Below are 18,693 nucleotides of genomic sequence, written 5' to 3' on the forward strand. Positions count from 1 at the left end.
CAATTTTCATTAAAAAAAAAAATTTGAATCATTAATTGAAATTTTTTTTTAGTTAAAAAATTTGAAAAAAAATTTTAAAAAATGGAAAATTAATCATACCCTATAACAAAAGTTAATGAAAAAGTCTTAGTTGAATAAATTTGAAAGTTAGAGGACTGAAATGAACAAAAACAAAATTAGATGGCTAAAATGAATTTTGGTGAAATATAGAGGGCGTGTTTTGCATTTTAGTCTTATTTTTTATTTCTTTTTTTATATAGTGTGCATTTGGATACCACTTATTTTACTGAAAACAATAAAAAATAACTTTTCGATTACTATTCACTTTTAAAATTACTGTTCACAAGCCTAAATGCACTATTCATGTCCCATGAACAATGCACCAGGCATTGGAATTATAAAAAAAAATAATAATAATAATAAAAAGCCCAAAAACGCGTTTGCGTGAAAATGCAGACGTAATCCAAATAAAGCTATAGTAGCTTTATTTCTATACATGTAGAAATGATGAGATTTATGAAGAAAAAAAAGTTGTAAAAAAAAAAAAAAACCAAAAAAGACACTAAAAACATAATTGAGAGTAATTTTTTTAACAGTTTTTTATTTTATTTGTCCATGAAAGTGACATTAAATTTTTTATAAAATAGTCTATTAATTAATGCCTTAAAGGCACTTGTTAATAGATCCATAAGATAAAAACCATCGATGTTTTACTTACATATAAAAATTGCTAAAATGCAAAACTCATTCTTTATATTTCATCAAAATTCATTTTAGTCATTTAACTTTGTTTTTATTTATTTTAGTTCTCTAACTTTCAAGTTTATATTCAATTAAGAATTTTTTTTATGAACTTTTATTATATGTTGCAGTTAATTTTTCAATTTTTAAATTTTTTTTAAATTATATAAATTAAAAAATTTAATTAATGATTGAAAAATATTTTTTAGATTTAAAAAAATTAACAAAAATTGAAAGAAAAACTTTAATTAAATAAATCTAAACTTAGAAGACTAAAATGAATAAAAATAAAATTAAAGAACTGAAATAAAATCTTGAAAAAAAAAATTAGAGGTTAAATTTTGTATTTTAACCTTTAAAAAAAAAATTACAATCGTGCCAAACCAAATGTGAAGAATATGCTACCTTTCTCAGTCAAAAAAAAAAGTGAAGAATATGCTCCAGGATGTGATTTCTAATTTTTAATTAATAAAAGGTGTGTGTTGTTTATCAAAAAAAGAAAAGAAAAAAGTGAAGAATACGCTTGCCAATGAAGCCGTCTACAAATTGAAAACAGAGAAGGGAAAAAAAAAAAAAAAATTTGAGAAAAGCAAAGGCCATCTCTGAGTCTGACATGGAAATTCCGCTACTGCTATTGGATACCGTGGATGGTGCAGTTGACCACAAAGGGCAACCAGTGTTGAGATCCAAGTCGGGGGGTTGGAGATCCGCAGGTTTCATCATATGCGTGGAAGTGGCGGAGAGGTTTGCTTACTATGGGATCAGCTCTAACCTCATCACCTATTTGACCGGCCCACTCGGCCAGTCCACCGCCACCGCCGCCCGGAATGTCAACACCTGGTCCGGCACGGCGTCTCTGCTTCCTCTGTTTGGCGCATTCGTCGCCGATTCTTTTCTGGGTCGTTACCGCACCGTTGTCATTGCCTCTCTCATCTACATCCTGGTTAGTTTTTTTTTTTCATTCAATAGATACGATAGAATCTGAATTTCAGTAGACTAACTGGTACTTTTATTTGATTGACTGAGTTAACTGAAACCCACTTATTATTATTAGGGAACGAACCATTTTAGGAAAGTCTATATTTATACCCTATTGTTTGCGGAAAATTATTGTATACTCTCATACTATAAATGTTTACTCCCACCATGAATTTAATTAGTGAAACTCATCATTCATGTGAGAGGAGGTCTACGCATTTATGATATTATGAAAGTACCTAATAATTTTCTATTGCTAAAAGCTTTGAGCTTGGGTTATGGACTGGCATCTTTCACAAATAGTGAAAATTCAGTCAAAAAGCTTGATCCTTCAAGTAGTGGCTCCTGCATAAGAAATAAAAACACAATTGGCCTTCAAGTAGTGGCTTCTTTGGAGAGGTATTCAATGCTTGAGCGCTAGAAACAGCTTTCCCTTGCCTCTTCAAAGTCTTTAAACCTGGCTGCAAGTTATGCCCCCATCACATGAGGTAGTCCAAACCAATGTGAGCACCCAATTCAATCCCATGTTATTTGGTGAAGGAAAGTTGTCATTCCAAAATATAAGAGGCAGATGATTTGTACTCTTGTTGTTATCAATGTTTTACACTTTACCATTTTGCTCTGGTTTAAAACTCTAGTTATAGACTTGTAGGCTAAAATAACCATTTTAGCATGTATGTCATGAATAATCCATTTCAATACAGGGATAAGTGTGGCTTGTGAGCACATTTACACAGTTACACTATCAATGAAAGACGTGCAAAATATGGAAGCCTTAGTGGTGTTATACCTTGAGGTCTTGTGCTCGAGTCTCAGACATATTTGCTACCTGTTGTTTGCAGGTTATTGTATGTATTTTGAGCCCACTAAGTGGGATCCGAGGGTTGCTTGACATAACTTAGAGAGTTTAAATTTAATTTCTAGTAATTTTCCGTGAGTGCCCTGGAAATGTTTATTTGAATTTATTGGAAATGATTGTCAATGTCTTTCAAGCACGTTATTATTAAACTTTAATCATCTTTGATTGCTAATCATTTTTGACTGGGAATGGGATGAATCACAGGGACTTGGCTTGTTGACTCTGTTGTCAATGCTACCGTCTCTCAACTCTTCTAACTGTCAAGGCGCCAGTAAATTTCTTTCATGTTCTCCTCCTCAGCCCCAAGTAATCCTATTCTTCTGCTCTCTATATCTAGTAGCACTTGGGCAAGGTGGACACAAGCCTTGTGTTCAAGCTTTTGGGGCCGATCAATTTGATGGTCAAAATGCAGAAGAGTGCAAAGCCAAAAGCTCATTCTTCAATTGGTGGTATTTTAGTACATGTGCAGGTTGCTTAGTAACACTTTGGATGTTAAACTATATTCAAGAAAACCTTAGTTGGGGTCTTGGTTTTGGTTTACCTTGTATTGCAATGATTGTTGCGCTGGTCATTTTTTTGCTTGGAACTAAGACTTATCGTTACAGTATCAAAGAAGATGAGAAAAGTCCTTTTTTAAGAATTGGTCGAGTGTTTGTTGCGGTAGTGTGGAATTGGAGAACTACCCCTTCGGCCATAGCTATTGAAGAGGAAGCTCGTGGGACTCTGCCTCACCAAAGTTCGGAAGAATTCAAGTAAGACAAATAACTTTCAACTTATTCTCTTTAGATTAAAAAGGAAAAAAGAAAAAAAGAGGGGGTGGGGGTGCGGGTGGAGGGAACTGCTCCTTGTGTTTATAAAAGTGACAGTTTATTTGCTACTAAGCTCTAGCTCAAATTACACGTACTCACATAAGATAGGGTGCATGCTATGGTCATGGGTTCAAACCCACTGGATGCATGTGTAAATTTACCCGAAAAAAAAAAAAGAGTGACACTTCATCCACCTAAGGGTCACTCTATTAATGTCTGTTATGCTTGGTTATCAAAAGTTATTATACAATCAAGAATTATAAACACTGGACATGGGTAAAGTTCCTTTTCTCTAAAATTTGTGGGCAAAGTTCTGTTTATCTAAACCACAAATGGGTAAAGTGCTATTTAAAGCATGTGATTTCTATGTGCATATTTTGATGGCAAAGTTGGGCTCTAAAGAAAACTGACCTCAAATGGGCAAAGTGCAATTTTTTAGACCATTTCCATATTATATTATAGGTGGACAAATTGTATCTTTCCTCAAAAAAGGAATGCAAAAGCTAGTACAAGATAGATTCAATATAAAATTTTGATTCATTAGGCCACAAACAGGCCTCTCTCATGGGACTCACAATTCAATAATAATTTATTTCTCATAAATAACTACTCAAAACTATTGTATTTTACGTGGCATCTGATATGAGTCACCTCGTTTTTATTCTAGAATTAACCAAGGCTATTTTCTTGTTGACATTATTTTAAAATGTGAGCATTTTCAGATTTATTCTTCCAAATATTTTAAGTATTGTTCGCTGGGAGTATTACATTTACTGTCATTTTATTTGTTCCTTTGCATTATCATGCAGCTTTGAAATGCTTCATTTTTGAAAGAATTTTTGGTCATGATGCTGAATATTTATCTAGGGTGCATGGACACTTCATTTGGGGTATTGTACCCATGTCATACCTGTGTTGTAACGATATCATGTTATAATTTTTTTTTAAATTGCTTGTGTCGCCTTATCGTACCCGTGTCCTTGCATCCTAGGGCTCTTTGAGCACCTGGTTTATTGACAGGCATGTGCATTTATGTCTCACATGTGGGTCAAAATCTATAAGAACTTAGATCCCTTAAATCTGAAGCCGATGGACCACACAATCCAACCCTTTGAGGTTAACTCTTTGTTACATTAAAGCAAGTTCCATTATTATATTGCTAAAATAACTCAGGCACCTTACTAGGTTCCTAACTATTGGAGAACTCTTGCTCCTTGTGTAGTCAAACTGATGGATGCCAACTTACAAAAAGAATAATTAATTACCTTTAAAAAAACGAAAAAACTTAATCGGTTGCTTAGATAAAAACTCATCTTTAATCGTGATTTGGATTCTATGATATGGTAGGTTCCTCAACAAAGCTTTGCTTGCACCAGATGGTTCTAAGGAAGATGGAGTGGTGTGTAGCATCAGCGAGGTTGAAGAAGCAAAAGCGGTTCTAAGGCTTGTCCCAATATGGGTGACAAGCTTGGTGTATGCTGTTGTCTTTGCACAGTCCTCAACTTTCTTTACCAAGCAAGGGGCTACTATGGACAGAAAAGTTGTGCCAGGCTTTGACATATCAGCTGCTTCTCTTCAATCCTTTATCAGCCTTTCCATTGTTGTCTTCATTCCCGTATATGATCGTATTTTTGTGCCTATAGCAAGATCTTGTAGCAGGATACCCTCTGGCATCACAATGCTACAGAGAATTGGAATCGGGATGCTTTTATCTGCTGCTTCCATGGTAGTTGCAGCTTTAGTTGAGATTATTAGACTCAAAACTGCTCAAGAATATGGGTTGGTCGATTTGCCAAATGTGACAATCCCAATGAGCATATGGTGGTTGGTTCCTCAATACGTCTTGTTTGGAATTGCTGATGTTTTCACCATGGTTGGTCTACAAGAGTTTTTCTACGATCAGGTCCCAAATGAATTAAGGAGTGTGGGTCTTGGCCTCTACCTGAGTATCTTTGGCGTGGGGAGCTTTTTAAGTAGCTTTCTTATTTCTGCCATTGAGAAAGCAACCGATGTGGATGGTCAAGATAGTTGGTTTGCCAATAATCTTAATCGGGCACATCTTGATTACTTTTATTGGCTACTTGCTGGACTTAGTATAATAAATTTGGCTGCCTACTTATATTTTGCAAAATCTTACATTTATAATCGGAAATGCACAATATGATTGTAATCCTCGTCAACTGCAAATTGTTGTGACACTAGGACGGGGAGACTTGTTAATATATATATAAAGCTAATTAGCTTTGTGAATCACTGCAAAATTCTAACTAGCTAATTTGCTTCATGAATCACTGCAATTTTTATGAAGAAATGATGTCTCGTGATGAAGCATTGCAAAATTCATGCCCATAGTCAAGTGAAGCCTAATTGAAGGTATGATATCTTCTGTATAACTTTCTGAATGTACTTTGCATTATCTACACAAGTGTTAGAATTCTGTCAGAATGCACTCGCAGACACCTGCTTTCTTATTCCCTTTCTTCTGTTAGATCATTTTGCATGTTTGCTATGATTTATCTTTGGTAGCTTACATTTGTGGCTGTTATTGACTTATTGTACATGAATTCTGTAAACCCATTATGTTTGTTGCAGTATTGTAAGCTGAATACCATTCTTGAATTTCATACTCTTGTATTGGTAGCTGCCTATCAGAATCGGTGCCATCCATGCCATTAATTCAGGCAATGCATCATCGATTTGGATCCAGTGCAATAGCATGCAATTACCACACCATGTGAGATGAAAAAGTTAATACATTTCCTTTTCTTTTTTAAAAACATCTTATTTACTTTTACATCTCACTTGGGTGAGGCGTGGTAATTGCATAGTGCAGATCTCAATCATTGTTTCTACCAAAAAAAAATAAAGATCTCAATCATTGCATCATGAATACAACATTTAAAGAAAGTCTAATTGGGCGTGTTCACAAATTTTGAGGAAAAGTATCTTATTTTTAGCAATGTTGGACCCAATTATAACCTTTAGAAAGTTGCAACAAATTGATCAACCTTAGTTTAGCCATTAATCATCAACATGAAACCTTCTACACAAACACGGTACTTGCATGGTATAATAATTGCATCGGATCCAAATCTTTAGTTAGTCACCTGTGCAATGCATTGGAAAGTAACATAATATGATTTATTTCTCATATTTTTTCTTCTAAATATGAAATTTAATAATTATGATAGTTATTAATAAGTATTAATTATGATTGTATTTGTATATAGAATTATGTATATCTTATTATTACACAATAATAATATAATTATGTTTGTATATGAAACCATATATTCTAATATTTAAAGAAAATTTATCATGCCGAGACTTTAATAGAGAGTTTAAATATACAAAATAATAATAATAAATTTAATTAAATTTATGCAAAGGACAAAACTTAGGTACAGTATCTTAGGTACTGTTCCTTAGGTTCTCCTTTTAAAATTCAACTATGTAGCTACTTAACTAAAAAATATACTTCTTTCCCTCTCCCTTGTGTGTGCGTGTTTGTTTCTTAAAAAAAAAAGTCTTGTTCTTTCTCAAGTTTGAAAAATGAGCAATGTTGGTCTTTGTGTTAACTTTAGTTAGTATCACTGCCTATGTAGCTAAATGAACAATAACATGACTAAGTCATGTGGCAATATTTTTAATATTACAAAAATTAAAACCCATGCACATAAAAAAATTTTTTAAAAAAAATTAAAACCCATAACCGTCTCAGCTGATAACGAACGCCGTTCACCAAACTTGTTAAAGCGTAGTTTCTTGGCGAAGATGGATTTCCCATCAAACTTATCATGATCAGACTTGCAAAGGTGAAACCTAGCCGTCATGTTATGGATGTGGCTGCTGGGAAACTGAATGAACAACACAATAGTGGTAAGATCCTGAGCATGACCGTAGGCAATGAAGAATATAAAGTCTAACTCTGCCCTGAAATGATTTGAAACCCATCTAAAAATTTGTTCCCACGAATCAATAAAAATAAGAATCTAAGGTGAACATAAGCGAAGCCCATCAACAAACAAGCCTTAAATCTTAACTATGAGATTCTTCTAAAAAGGTAAGCCGAAAGAGGAGGGGGGTTGGTGAACTAGAAACGAAGAATGGTGAAAGTTGAAACAAGCAGAGAGGGGTAAGAGCAAATGGTTGTGGGAAACATATTGTCTTTTGTATATAATATATCTCCAATTTATAAATCTTGTCATACCTCTATGTATTTTTGTAATTGGAAATGTAGCAACCTCAAATTATAATGAATGGAAGGGACTAGGCATTAGAGGAAAAAAAAGAAAGAAAAAAAAAGAAAGAAGAGCCTCTAAAATTTATGACACTAAAAAAGATAAATGAATAGAAAATTATGACACTAAACCTAAAAACAAATAAATAAAAGAGCTTCATTGTACGCGTTTTAAATATTCTTAATGAATTATATTATATACTTTAACTAATAAACATATATATAGATAAATAATTACATTACATATATAATTAGCAATAATCTTGAAATGGTATATCAGTATTGACCAATATTAAAATATTCTATTTCCATTGTCAAGTCGAAATAGCTTTCAGTATGATACTAACTCACTTGTTTAAAACTATATTAACATATGAAAATTCAGACTAGTATTTATTTAGTATTAACATAATAAAAAATACAAAATAATTGTTCCTCAAAACACTTCAACTCAATAATTTACTAAAATGGAACTTAATGTTGTTTTAAATCTTGAAAATCTTTTATGATTCATTTTATACTAAAATTCGTAACAATTTTTTTTTCAAGGTATAAAATCTAACTAGAAAAATTCCTTATTACTTTAAGAAGAGAATCGTTGGTTGCATCAATGAAAAGATTTTGACAATATTTGTGGCTAGAAAAGTAAAATATTTTTTTGAAGGCAGAAAAAGTAAAATATTGTTGTTAGTTTTCCCATTATTTACAAATTAAATATAAATCATAATTATCGTACCAGTATATTTAGGGATGGTCATGGACCAAATTTAGGTCGGGTATACCCAAATACGGCCCAAAACTTTTACCATAGATACTCGGATCCCATTACCCGTTAAGCTGGGTAGTATAATACTCCAACTAATCGAACCTCTCCTATCCACTCGTCCTCTGGCCTGGAGCAAGATAAACCATTTTTGGATTATATATATATATATTAAAAGAGAGAGAGAGAGAGAGTATCTAGGTCCATTAATTTTTATGTATTGAGTTTGAGTGAGGCCTGGCCAGAATGAGAAAATTCCAATTCATTGCACTGAATCTGAAACTAACATCCATTGCCAGCCTCTGATCGCAGTGTTACATTGTGGCCCATAGCCTAAAGTTTCAATCACGTTTCAGTCACTGTCGTGCTCGGCAAAGTAATGTCAATATTCTCAATGGTCATTGTCATGGTTTCAGTTTGCACATTTGTACTCCAACTCCAGCTAATCTATCCGACTTATATTGTCCTTACTAACAATATATATATATATATATATATATATATTAACATGTTCATAATAATAATTATATTTTTCACATTTTATAATTATACTCCAGCTCATCCATCTGATAGCTTATAGCTCACTTCTCTGGGCTGCCCCTAACATGATATTTTCAAATGGACTCTTTTTCTTTTGCTACAACTGTATGGAAAGAGACCTTTCACCATTTTATTAGTGTTCCTTTTAATCGTAAAAATGGGGTAATTCCATTTAAGAAAATGTTATATCTATAACATTTTCACAACATGTTTACAACAAATCTTAAATAACAAATTGTTATTAGCTAATAGTAAATAAAAAAATTAATTTGACTTAAGGGTCCGTTTGGTTGAAGGGGTAAAAAAGTAAGAAGATAGAAAATTGTAAGAGGTTGGAAAATTGAGAGGATAGAAAAGATTTTAATTTCTCTCATTTTTGTTTGGTTGGGAGTGGAAAAATAGATGGACGGAAAAAGTGAGTTTATATAAATTTACTTATACACTGTTAAAAAATGATAGCCAATCAAAAGAAAAAAGTGACAAACAACCAAAAAAAAAAAAAAGCAATCACCCAATTTATTAAAAAAAAATCATGTCCCAAAAAAAAAAATCACGTCTACTTAAAAAAAAAAAAAAACAACAACAACTATTACACTCACAACCCAAAAAGGAAAAAAAAAAATAAAATAAAAAGGCAAAGTCCAGGAAAAAAAAAAATGGAAAAAAGAGGCAACATGCCCACCTACCGCCCAAGAAAAAAAATGCAAAAAAAAGGAGCAACGTGCCCAGCGTGCGCTCGCGTACACACACATAAAAAAAAGAATTAAACATGGGCATTTTTGTCCATTAAGCAACCCCATTTTCTCCCTTTAGTTTTCTCTCTATTTTGAGGAAAAAACTTTTTGTTGGGCCTGGAGAGAAAATACCTGGACCTTACCATTTATTTTCTTTCCTCCTCACTTAACCAATCACACTCAAAAAAGTTTTCCTTCTCATTTTCTCTCCAAAGTTTTCCATCCACCCTATTTCACTTTTAAACAAACACATCTTAATTTTTCTCATTTTTGTTTGGTTGAGAGTGAAAAAGTGGATGGACGGAAAAAGTGAGTTTGTATAAATTTACTCCTACACCCTTGTTAAAAAATGATAGCCAATTAAAACAAAAAAGTGACAAATAACCAAAAAAAAAAAAGCAATCACCCAATTTTTATAAAAAAAAAAATCATGTCTAGTTAAAAAAAAAAAAACAAAACAACTATCACACCCACAACCCAAAAGGAAGAAAAAAAGGCAAAGTCCCAAGGAAAAAAAAAAAAAAAAAAAAAAAAAGGCAAAGTCCAAGAAAAAAGAGGCAACATGCCCACCCACCACCCCAAAAAAAAAAAAAAAGAGGAAACTGGACAAGGGAATTTTTGTCCATTAAGCAGCCTCATTTTCTCCCTTTAGTTTCCTCTTCATTTTTGGGAGAAAACTTTTTAGTGGACCCGGGAAGAAAATACATGGGTCCCACCATTTATTTTCCTTCCTTCCCACCCAATCAAACACACTCAAAAAAGTTTTACTCCCAATTTTCTCTTCAAAGTTTTCCATCTATCTTATTTCACTTTCAAACAAACACACCCTAAGGGTTCAAATTCGATGGAAAATATTGTGTAAAGATAGTTTTCCGTACTTTCCAATGTTTGGTAGCATTATAATAAATGAGTCAAAGGAAAACTATCTTTAGTCAACATTAAAAATATGGCTTATTTTAAGAGATTGTTTTCCACTAATTTTTTTTTTTTTTGGAAAACAACTCTATCTCACAGCAAGCTAAATAAGAGAAATTATGAGATGATTTTTCAACTCATTTAAGGTTGTTATAAAAAATAGGAAAATAAGATAGTTTTATGGAAAATATTTTTTGGAAAATGACTCATTTTCTAAAAAACATCATTATTGAAACAAATAGAACGCGAATAACAAATTACTACTTATGATTTATTGTAAAAGTATTATAAAAATAATATGATCGTAACATTTCTCATTCCATTAATGGTTCAGTTGAGATAGCACCTATAAAGTTTATTATCTCCTCATTTTTTACTTATATGGTGACATGACTATCGAGCCTCTTTATATTTTGTAATGACAAGGTACAGGTTGGGATTCAAATACAAGTTCTGTAGGGGAATATGGATTCATGAGATGATGAAAAAAAAAAGTGAAAGAAAATAATCACACAAGATAATATTTACTTAGTTTGGCAATTTGACTACATTCACAGAATTGATGTTATTTCACTATTTTCAAGAAAAAATACAAGATATAGCAGTACTGTTTTTCTCTTTCAAAACAACATCAAAACCCTAATCTCAATCAATGGTATTTATATGTTACACAAAGGAGTCACAACGCCCTAAACACAGATCCACGTCAACTCTAAAAGGAAAAAAAATGGTAGACACAAAAAAAATAACAAAAAAAATGCCATTGGCTTTTCTTCTTCTTATCAAATTTGCAAATGCTTCCTGGAGTGCACTGGATCTGGAAGCACAAACAACAAGCCCGACACAAAATTATTTTTAAAACACGTGTCAATTTCCATAGACTAAAACAATGGGCTGAAATTCAAACATAGAGTAGGTTCCCCCAATTGCCCTTCAATTACAAAGCTGGTTGTCACTATCATGTCTTATATTTTGATCCTTTACTCTTAAAGACTTTTAAAAAAAACTGTAGACCAAAACGGCAAAACAGGGTGGTAGCTTCTTGCGGCACATGGTATTTTTAGACACATGTATTGTAATAATACTATATATATATATATATATATATATATATATACACACAAACTATCTTACAAAAAATATTACAAATTGTTAATGTGAAGAATAATTATTGGTAAATAAAAAAATAATATTAATGGTGTATCTAAATAAAAGCTAGCCATATTAATATTTTATAAAAATATTATAAAATAATTTGTGTCTATAATATTACTCTATTGTATATTTGTTGTCAAATACATCAGAGAAATGGACATAACATTACTCTATTGTATATTTGTTGTCAAATACATTAGAGAAATGGACACAAATCCAGTCCTTACCAAATTGAGAGAGAAGGTATATGAAGTATGAACATGTCCTCAAGGAGGACCATGTCTTTTAATTTTGGGTATTTCTCACATGACAGAAGTTATGTGGTACAGTACATTTGGTTCTTTTTTTTTTTTTTTTTTTTTTAAGGAAAATTTAGTTCCCAATTAAATTGAAATAATTGGTTTCACCTTTTTTTTTTTTTTTTGACAGAAAATAATTGGTTTCACTTACTAATATAACTCGGACAGTATGAAATACAATCCAGTTATACATTTGAATTTAATTAGAAATTAAAACTAATGTAGTACGGCAAAAAAAAGTAATGCTGTCTTCTCTGAAAAAAACACAAAAAGTGATACTGAAGTTCATAGGAAGAGGCGAGCTACCAATAAAGAAGAGAATTTTCACAATATAAAAATTCTTAGTTAAACTGTTGTGGGCTTAGGATCCCCAAGTTGCTATTTGGCAAGAGAGGAAGATCGCCAATAATTTTCCAACTAGAACTAAACTTTTTGTCCAAAAGATTTCTCATTCTTTCTCATGGGCACTCTGTAACGAGGAGGTTGAATCTTGCACAAGTCATTTGGCTGAAAGCTAGACAACAACAGCTTCAATCATGACTCATAAGACAAGCTTAATTATTGTCAGGAAAATTATTTTGCTAATGTCATTGTGGAGAGAACTTTTGGAGAGCTAGTTGATCTTTTGAATTCATAAACAATTTGTCCATTGGAGGTCGCATGAATTCTTAAGGAAATTAATTTTATTTGTGAAAATTTCTATTATATGTCATTTGCTAATGTACCTTTATGGTATAATAGAGCTGCTCTATTTTTTGTTAATGTTGCAAAAGAGAATAAGAGGTCATTATTTGCTCAAAAGAATGCTCTTTTTTTTTCTTTTCTTTTTTTAATGTACAACATATCTTCAATCAATAAAATCTAAAAAAAGTAAATAAATAAAGAAAAAGAAGAAACTTTCTCATCCTAATCTTACCCTAGTCCAGTTCTTGGTGCATGGCCTCATCTATAATAAAAAATAATAATAATGCAATTGATGATATATTAGAAAAAAAAAAAAAGTCCATGATTCCTATCATAAGTAGGAAAAACTACATTATCACGGCAGGTAAAAAAACATAGGGTTTGCGCATTTGATGATGAGATCCCGACGGTCATGGAAAAGGAAAGTCATTTGGAAATTGGAAACTCATTTTTTTAAAACCACGAAAGTCACCCAAATAATCACCACGAGCCACGAGTCATGAGGGCTCTCGTATTGTCATATTGATACAATTCCAAGATATTATTTTATGACATTATTAGCGCAAGGGGTGCTTCATCAGACCATAATCACACTTTGACCCTGCCAATTAATGAATATAAGGTTAAGGGTCACAATCAATCACGTCTTTAATTAAGATGCTGGGGAAAATGATTACCAACCAAACTTGGACCCCTATCCTATGAAGGAATCAACCAAAAATATGTAAGTACCCGAGAAGCCAGAAACTTTAAAAATAAAAATAAAAACTTTAAAAAATAAATAAAAAAATAAAAACGTTAGCCCCAATGGAACAGGATCAATCACCTATTGCCCTTTTTTTTTTTTTTTTTGCTAGGTGATTGCAGGGGCTAGAACCCTCGAGTAATAGGTCAGACAAGTACCTGGGTGCCAATAGGCCACTGAGGCCAATGGCCTTACTCAAGATGTTTTGGCGTTTTACACAAATTTAATTATCAGAGCATTAGACTTGTTTAGGATCTGATTAAATATTGCTTATTTTGTTAAAACTAAAAATTTATTGTTGAAAGTATTGTAGATAAAGATAAAAGTTAGCTGAAATAGTACAGTAGGACCCATGAATAGTAATAAAAAGTGCAGTGGGAACATGAATAGTAGCAAAAATAAGCTAAATAGTGAAATAATTTTCATTTTTCATTAGTATCCAAACGAAGGCTTAGTGTGAGTTTGGATTGCGTTCCAAACTCATCACGTCTAGCGTTTGCGTTTAGCAGTTGGGTCTCGTGCACTGTTCATGGGACTCAACTGAACGGAAAAACACAAATCATTTATCATTTAAAAACTGTTCATGGGACCCACAGGCATTATTCATCATTTAAAAATTATTTTGCTACAGTATTTTCATCAATAAATTTTCCATTTTCAGTAATAAGCGGTATCCAAACTGACCCTTAGTAGCAAATTTCAAGTATAGTTGCTCAAAATTGTTAGGATATATGTGTTTAACATGTTAAGAACATATGTCATGATTTTATGTAATTGGCTTATCCTTTGACAAAACGCACTTTACTTGTATTTGGGTAGATTTAGGATGTTTTAAATACTTCAAGAAACTTTGTTTCAAGATCAAGTATTGAAGCTTTCAAGTCTGTTCAAGAAAACAAGTTTAGAGTGCAAAATCTTTAAAGCTCAACAGCTGCATCTATTGAGCTTAAGGAAGTTGTTCTTCATTCGGTGTGCTCGACACCTACTTGACAGCTACTCGACACTTGCTATTTGTCGAGATTTAAGATTGTCAGAATTCCAATCTGATTTTCTTGGGATCCGTAAATGTGTCTTTGGACTTCCTTTTCTCCTAACCCTAGACATATAAAAGGATCAGTTTAAGGGCCGTCAAAGTGTTTACAAGTTGCACAAGTTTTGAGCAAACTCTGTTCAAGCGAATTGTGACCGAAGACGAAGTTCTTACCCTAATTCATCTCTTTCTCTTGAAGAAGTTGCTGTGTATGTGCACCATAGGGTTTTGTGACCAAGTATCTTCTTGATCTTCATCATGTGGATGAACTGAAGAACTTTGCAACTAACAACCTTCTTAGTTGGTGATTGAAGTTGCGTACTAGGATCCGCGCAATTGGTTAGTCACGTACTAGGAGTCGTGCATCTGAAAGGGGAACTGTCACTATAGAACAAGTCCAATTGGGTATTGAGGTAAGGTTCAACTGTAGGTTGGTAAGGTACTTGGATTCCTTTACTTGTAACCGCTTGTTGTGATAATAGTGGAGTTTCGGGAATGGTGACCTGAAAATCACCCGGTGGGGTTTTTGTCATTAGGTTTTCCCTATTCGTAAACAAATCACTGTATTATTTATTTTCCGTTGCATATTTAGTTTATTGGTGATTTGTTTGTACTACCACGAATTTGCATGATAAATTGATTAATTAATAACTTGACTAATTAATTAATTAATTTCTATCACAAGGGGTTATTCTGTTTGTGGCCTATCAAAAATAATGTTTAAATTGTGGTTTAGAAAATATTGTAAAAACACATGTTTAGAGTATTTATTATAATGCAAAAAATGTATTTGATATCATATTTCAAATAACATATTTTAAAACGTGAAAAAACATAAAAGAGTATTTGTTATATGCATATATATTTTTAAATGATGAGTACAGTAAAAGTATTATTATTTTATTTGAAAATAGATAAAATTCTCTCATTTTACTGTTGCCTCTCTTCAATCTTCACAGACTTTTTCCTCTCCTCCTTCTCTCTTTTCTTTTCTCCACTGCTACTTCTCTCTTTCTTTTTCTTTGTGTCCTCAAAACCCACTAGTGCTCATCTCTAATAGTGATCTATTGATCTCCTAGGTGAAGTAAATCGCTTTTGTCACTATCAACAGCCACCGCAAAACCCACACATCAAAGTGTACGATTTGAACTCTAAAAATCCACAAATCTGACTTCAAATCCAAGTTTGAAGAAAGTTGGGAAGGATTTGTTAGGAGATTTAAAGTAGGATTTGAATCAAAAGATTTTATTTATGAGAATGAGTCATTGGTAGATAGAAGAGTAAATGAATCTGAAGAATTTATGAAAATTTATGAGGTCGAGTCCAAATGAATTTTTTGTGAGAGAGGGAGAGGGAGGAGTTTGAAGACGACTCTGCATGAAAGGGGAGGTTCCAGGCATGAATGGGAGGAAAAAGAAAGAGAAAAAGAAGTTTGGAGGCATAAGAGAGAGAAAGAAGTTCCTGGCGTGAGTAGCGAGTCCTAAAACTTTTAGTTACGTGTAGTCTTATTAGGAAGGGCCTACAATTTTTAATATATTTACAAAAGTCTCATTAAATAATGTTATTTGAAAAATAAAAACTAGTATGGATGAGTTTTTTAAATATAATGTTCAAACACCCTAAAATGAGAAATGTAACTCAAACACTTCTAAATAAAATTTCCTACCAAACATTTTTTTTTTTTTTTTTTTGGGCTCACAGTTTTCAATGTTTAAACAGTGAAAACTATTATTTGGAATTGCTTACCAAACAAGCCCTTAACATCTAAGTTTGTAAAAAAATATCTATTTTAACACTCAAAAAAGTACTTTATTTATTTTAACACATTTTTTTACATCTCTCTCTCTCTCTCTCTCTCTCTCCCTTTGGGCCTTCATGACAACAACCAAAAAAAAAAAAAATCTCCATTAATCTCAAATTGTCGTGATAAGAAAATATTGTGGTTGTGGTTGTGGGTTTTGGTCTGGTCTCCACCGATCTACTAGTTGTTGAGTGTTGGTTGGTTTGTGCGGTTTGGGTTTTGGTGGTTGTTGATTTAATGGATTTTGGTTGTTGTTTTAATGGGTTTTAGTGTGTTAGGACATATGTGGAACTTGTTAGAACATATGTCATGTAGAATTGGTTAATCCTTTGACAAAACGCACTTTACTTGTAATTGGGTAGATCTAGGATGTGTTTAATACTTCAAGGAACAAGAGTTCAAGTCTAGTATTGAAGTCATGCAAGTCTGTCTAAGAAACAAGTGAAGAAGTGTTGTTCATTAAAACTCGACAGATAAATCTATCAAGGTTTAATAAGAATTCTCAACAGTTGCTCGACAAAAGTTGTATCTATTGAAAATTACGAAATTCAGATTTCCAGATCTGTTTTTCACGTATCCAAGTTATTTGTATAGGGTTTCTTTTCTCACAACCCTAAACATATATAAAGATTATTTTAAGGGCTGTCTAAGGTAATGCAACTTGATGTAAAGTGATTATTCACTCAAATTGTAACTGAAGACAATTTGCCCTAATTCATCTTCTTGTAGAAGCTACTGCATCTTTGCGCCAAGGGTTTTGTAACCAAGGAGCTTCTTAATTTTCATCATCTGGATGAACTGAAGAACTTTGCAGTCAATATCTTTCTCAAGTTAATGTGTTAGTCACATACTGGGATTCGTGCATTGATTGGTTAGTCACGTATTTGGAGCCGTGCATTGATATGAGAGATTGTCACTATATTGCAAGTCCAATTGTGTATTGGAATAAAGGTTCAACTGTAGGTTGGTATTAGATACTGTGATTCCTTTTACTTGTAACCGCTTGTTTTGATAATAGTGAATTTTCGAGAGTGGTGACTTTAAATTCACCCGATGAGGTTTTGTCTCAGTGGTTTTCTCCATTTGTAAACAAATCACCTATGTCAAATTTATTTTTCGCTACATTTAACTTAGTTGGTGATTTATTTATGCTACCACGCTTATTGCATGTAATTGAATCTAATTAATTCACTTGGCTAATTAATTGATTAATTTACCAAAGAGGGTTAATACATTCTTGGCCTATTAAGTGATATCAAAGCGAGCACACTCTGATTAGGGTTAATCTTTGTTGTGTGATCCATTGACCCCTGTTTGTTATGGATAGAGGACAATCTTTAATTATCCTTCCTTTATTTGATGGCACTAACTATGCATATTGGAAAGTGTGCATGAAAGCTTTCTTGCAGTTCTTAGGTGAGAAAGTGTGGCAAGCTGTGGAGATAGGCTGGACCAAGCCAAAGGAAGCATCGGCTGATTAGGATGATACTAAGATCAAACCGGCCAACTTCAATAGCAAAGCATTGAATGCTTTATTCAGTGCAGTCACCAATGAGGAGTTTAAGAAGATTTCCTCCACCAATATTGCTAAGGAAGCATGGACTATCCTACAGACAACCTATGAAAGGACTAAGGTTGTTAAGGATTCAAAAATTCAAAGGCTTACTATGAGCTTTGAAGAGATTAAGATGGAGAAGGATGAGTCGTTTGATGAGTTCTATGCTAAGCTGAAGGATATAGTGAACTCTACCTTTAATCTTGAGGAAATCATTCTTGAACTCAAGGTTGTAAGGAAGGTGCTCAGATCTCTACCTGAGAGATTTCATGCCAAGATCACTGCTATTAAGGAATCAAAGGATATTGATAAAATTCCTTTGACAGAGCTAGTTGGCATCTTTCAAACCTATGAATTAGGTTGACTAGGATAAGGAAATCAAGTAAGAGCAAAAGCATGGCTTTGAAGGCCAAAAGCAGTGATACTGATGAGTCTTTTGGTGATGAAGATTCTAAAATGAAATCCTATATCACGAGGCAGTTCAAAAAGTTTATGAAGAATGCAAATGCAAAAGGATTCGACAAGGACCGTAAGTAATCCAGTTCTTCACAATTCAAGAGTCAAGATAGAGGAAAGAAGGATGCTAAGGAAGGCGGTCAGTACACTGTTCCCTTCGGACCAAAGTGCTTCGGATGTTGGACACATGAAACAAGAATGTCCAACTTATCTCAAGACTATTGGAAAAAGCAAAGCCCTTGCTGATACCTTGAGTGACACCGAGCCTAAAGATGATTCAAATGACAATGATGACGAAAGAATCTTAAATGCCTTCACTGCTACAGTTAATCCTACTAATGGGTTTTCAAAAATAATAGATGATGAAGAGGATTTAGTGGATTCTAAGT

General features: G+C 32.9%; 1 protein-coding gene across 1 annotated transcript; it reads left to right on the top strand.

Moving 5' to 3' along the window:
• The first annotated feature begins 1,231 nt into the window (after positions 1–1,231).
• On the top strand, positions 1,232–5,858 carry LOC115975118 (protein NRT1/ PTR FAMILY 5.10-like). Its single transcript, XM_031095774.1, has 3 exons — positions 1,232–1,684; positions 2,783–3,330; positions 4,735–5,858. Exons 1-3 carry the CDS (start codon positions 1,355–1,357, stop codon positions 5,549–5,551), a joined length of 1,695 nt encoding a protein of 564 aa, XP_030951634.1. The 5' UTR covers positions 1,232–1,354; the 3' UTR covers positions 5,552–5,858.
• The last annotated feature ends 12,835 nt before the right edge of the window (positions 5,859–18,693 follow it).

Source organism: Quercus lobata, chromosome 2 (genome assembly GCF_001633185.2).
Source record: "Quercus lobata isolate SW786 chromosome 2, ValleyOak3.0 Primary Assembly, whole genome shotgun sequence".
Taxonomy (NCBI): Eukaryota; Viridiplantae; Streptophyta; class Magnoliopsida; order Fagales; family Fagaceae; genus Quercus; species Quercus lobata.

Bases quoted from the DNA above. Each gene is read 5' to 3' on its own strand.
- LOC115975118 (XM_031095774.1), top strand. From the start codon at position 1,355: ATGGAAATTCCGCTACTGCTATTGGATACCGTGGATGGTGCAGTTGAC. The intron at 1,685-2,782 runs GTTAGTTTTTTT...GATGAATCACAG, and splicing joins CCTCTCTCATCTACATCCTG to GGACTTGGCTTGTTGACTCT. The intron at 3,331-4,734 runs GTAAGACAAATA...ATGATATGGTAG, and splicing joins CAAAGTTCGGAAGAATTCAA to GTTCCTCAACAAAGCTTTGC.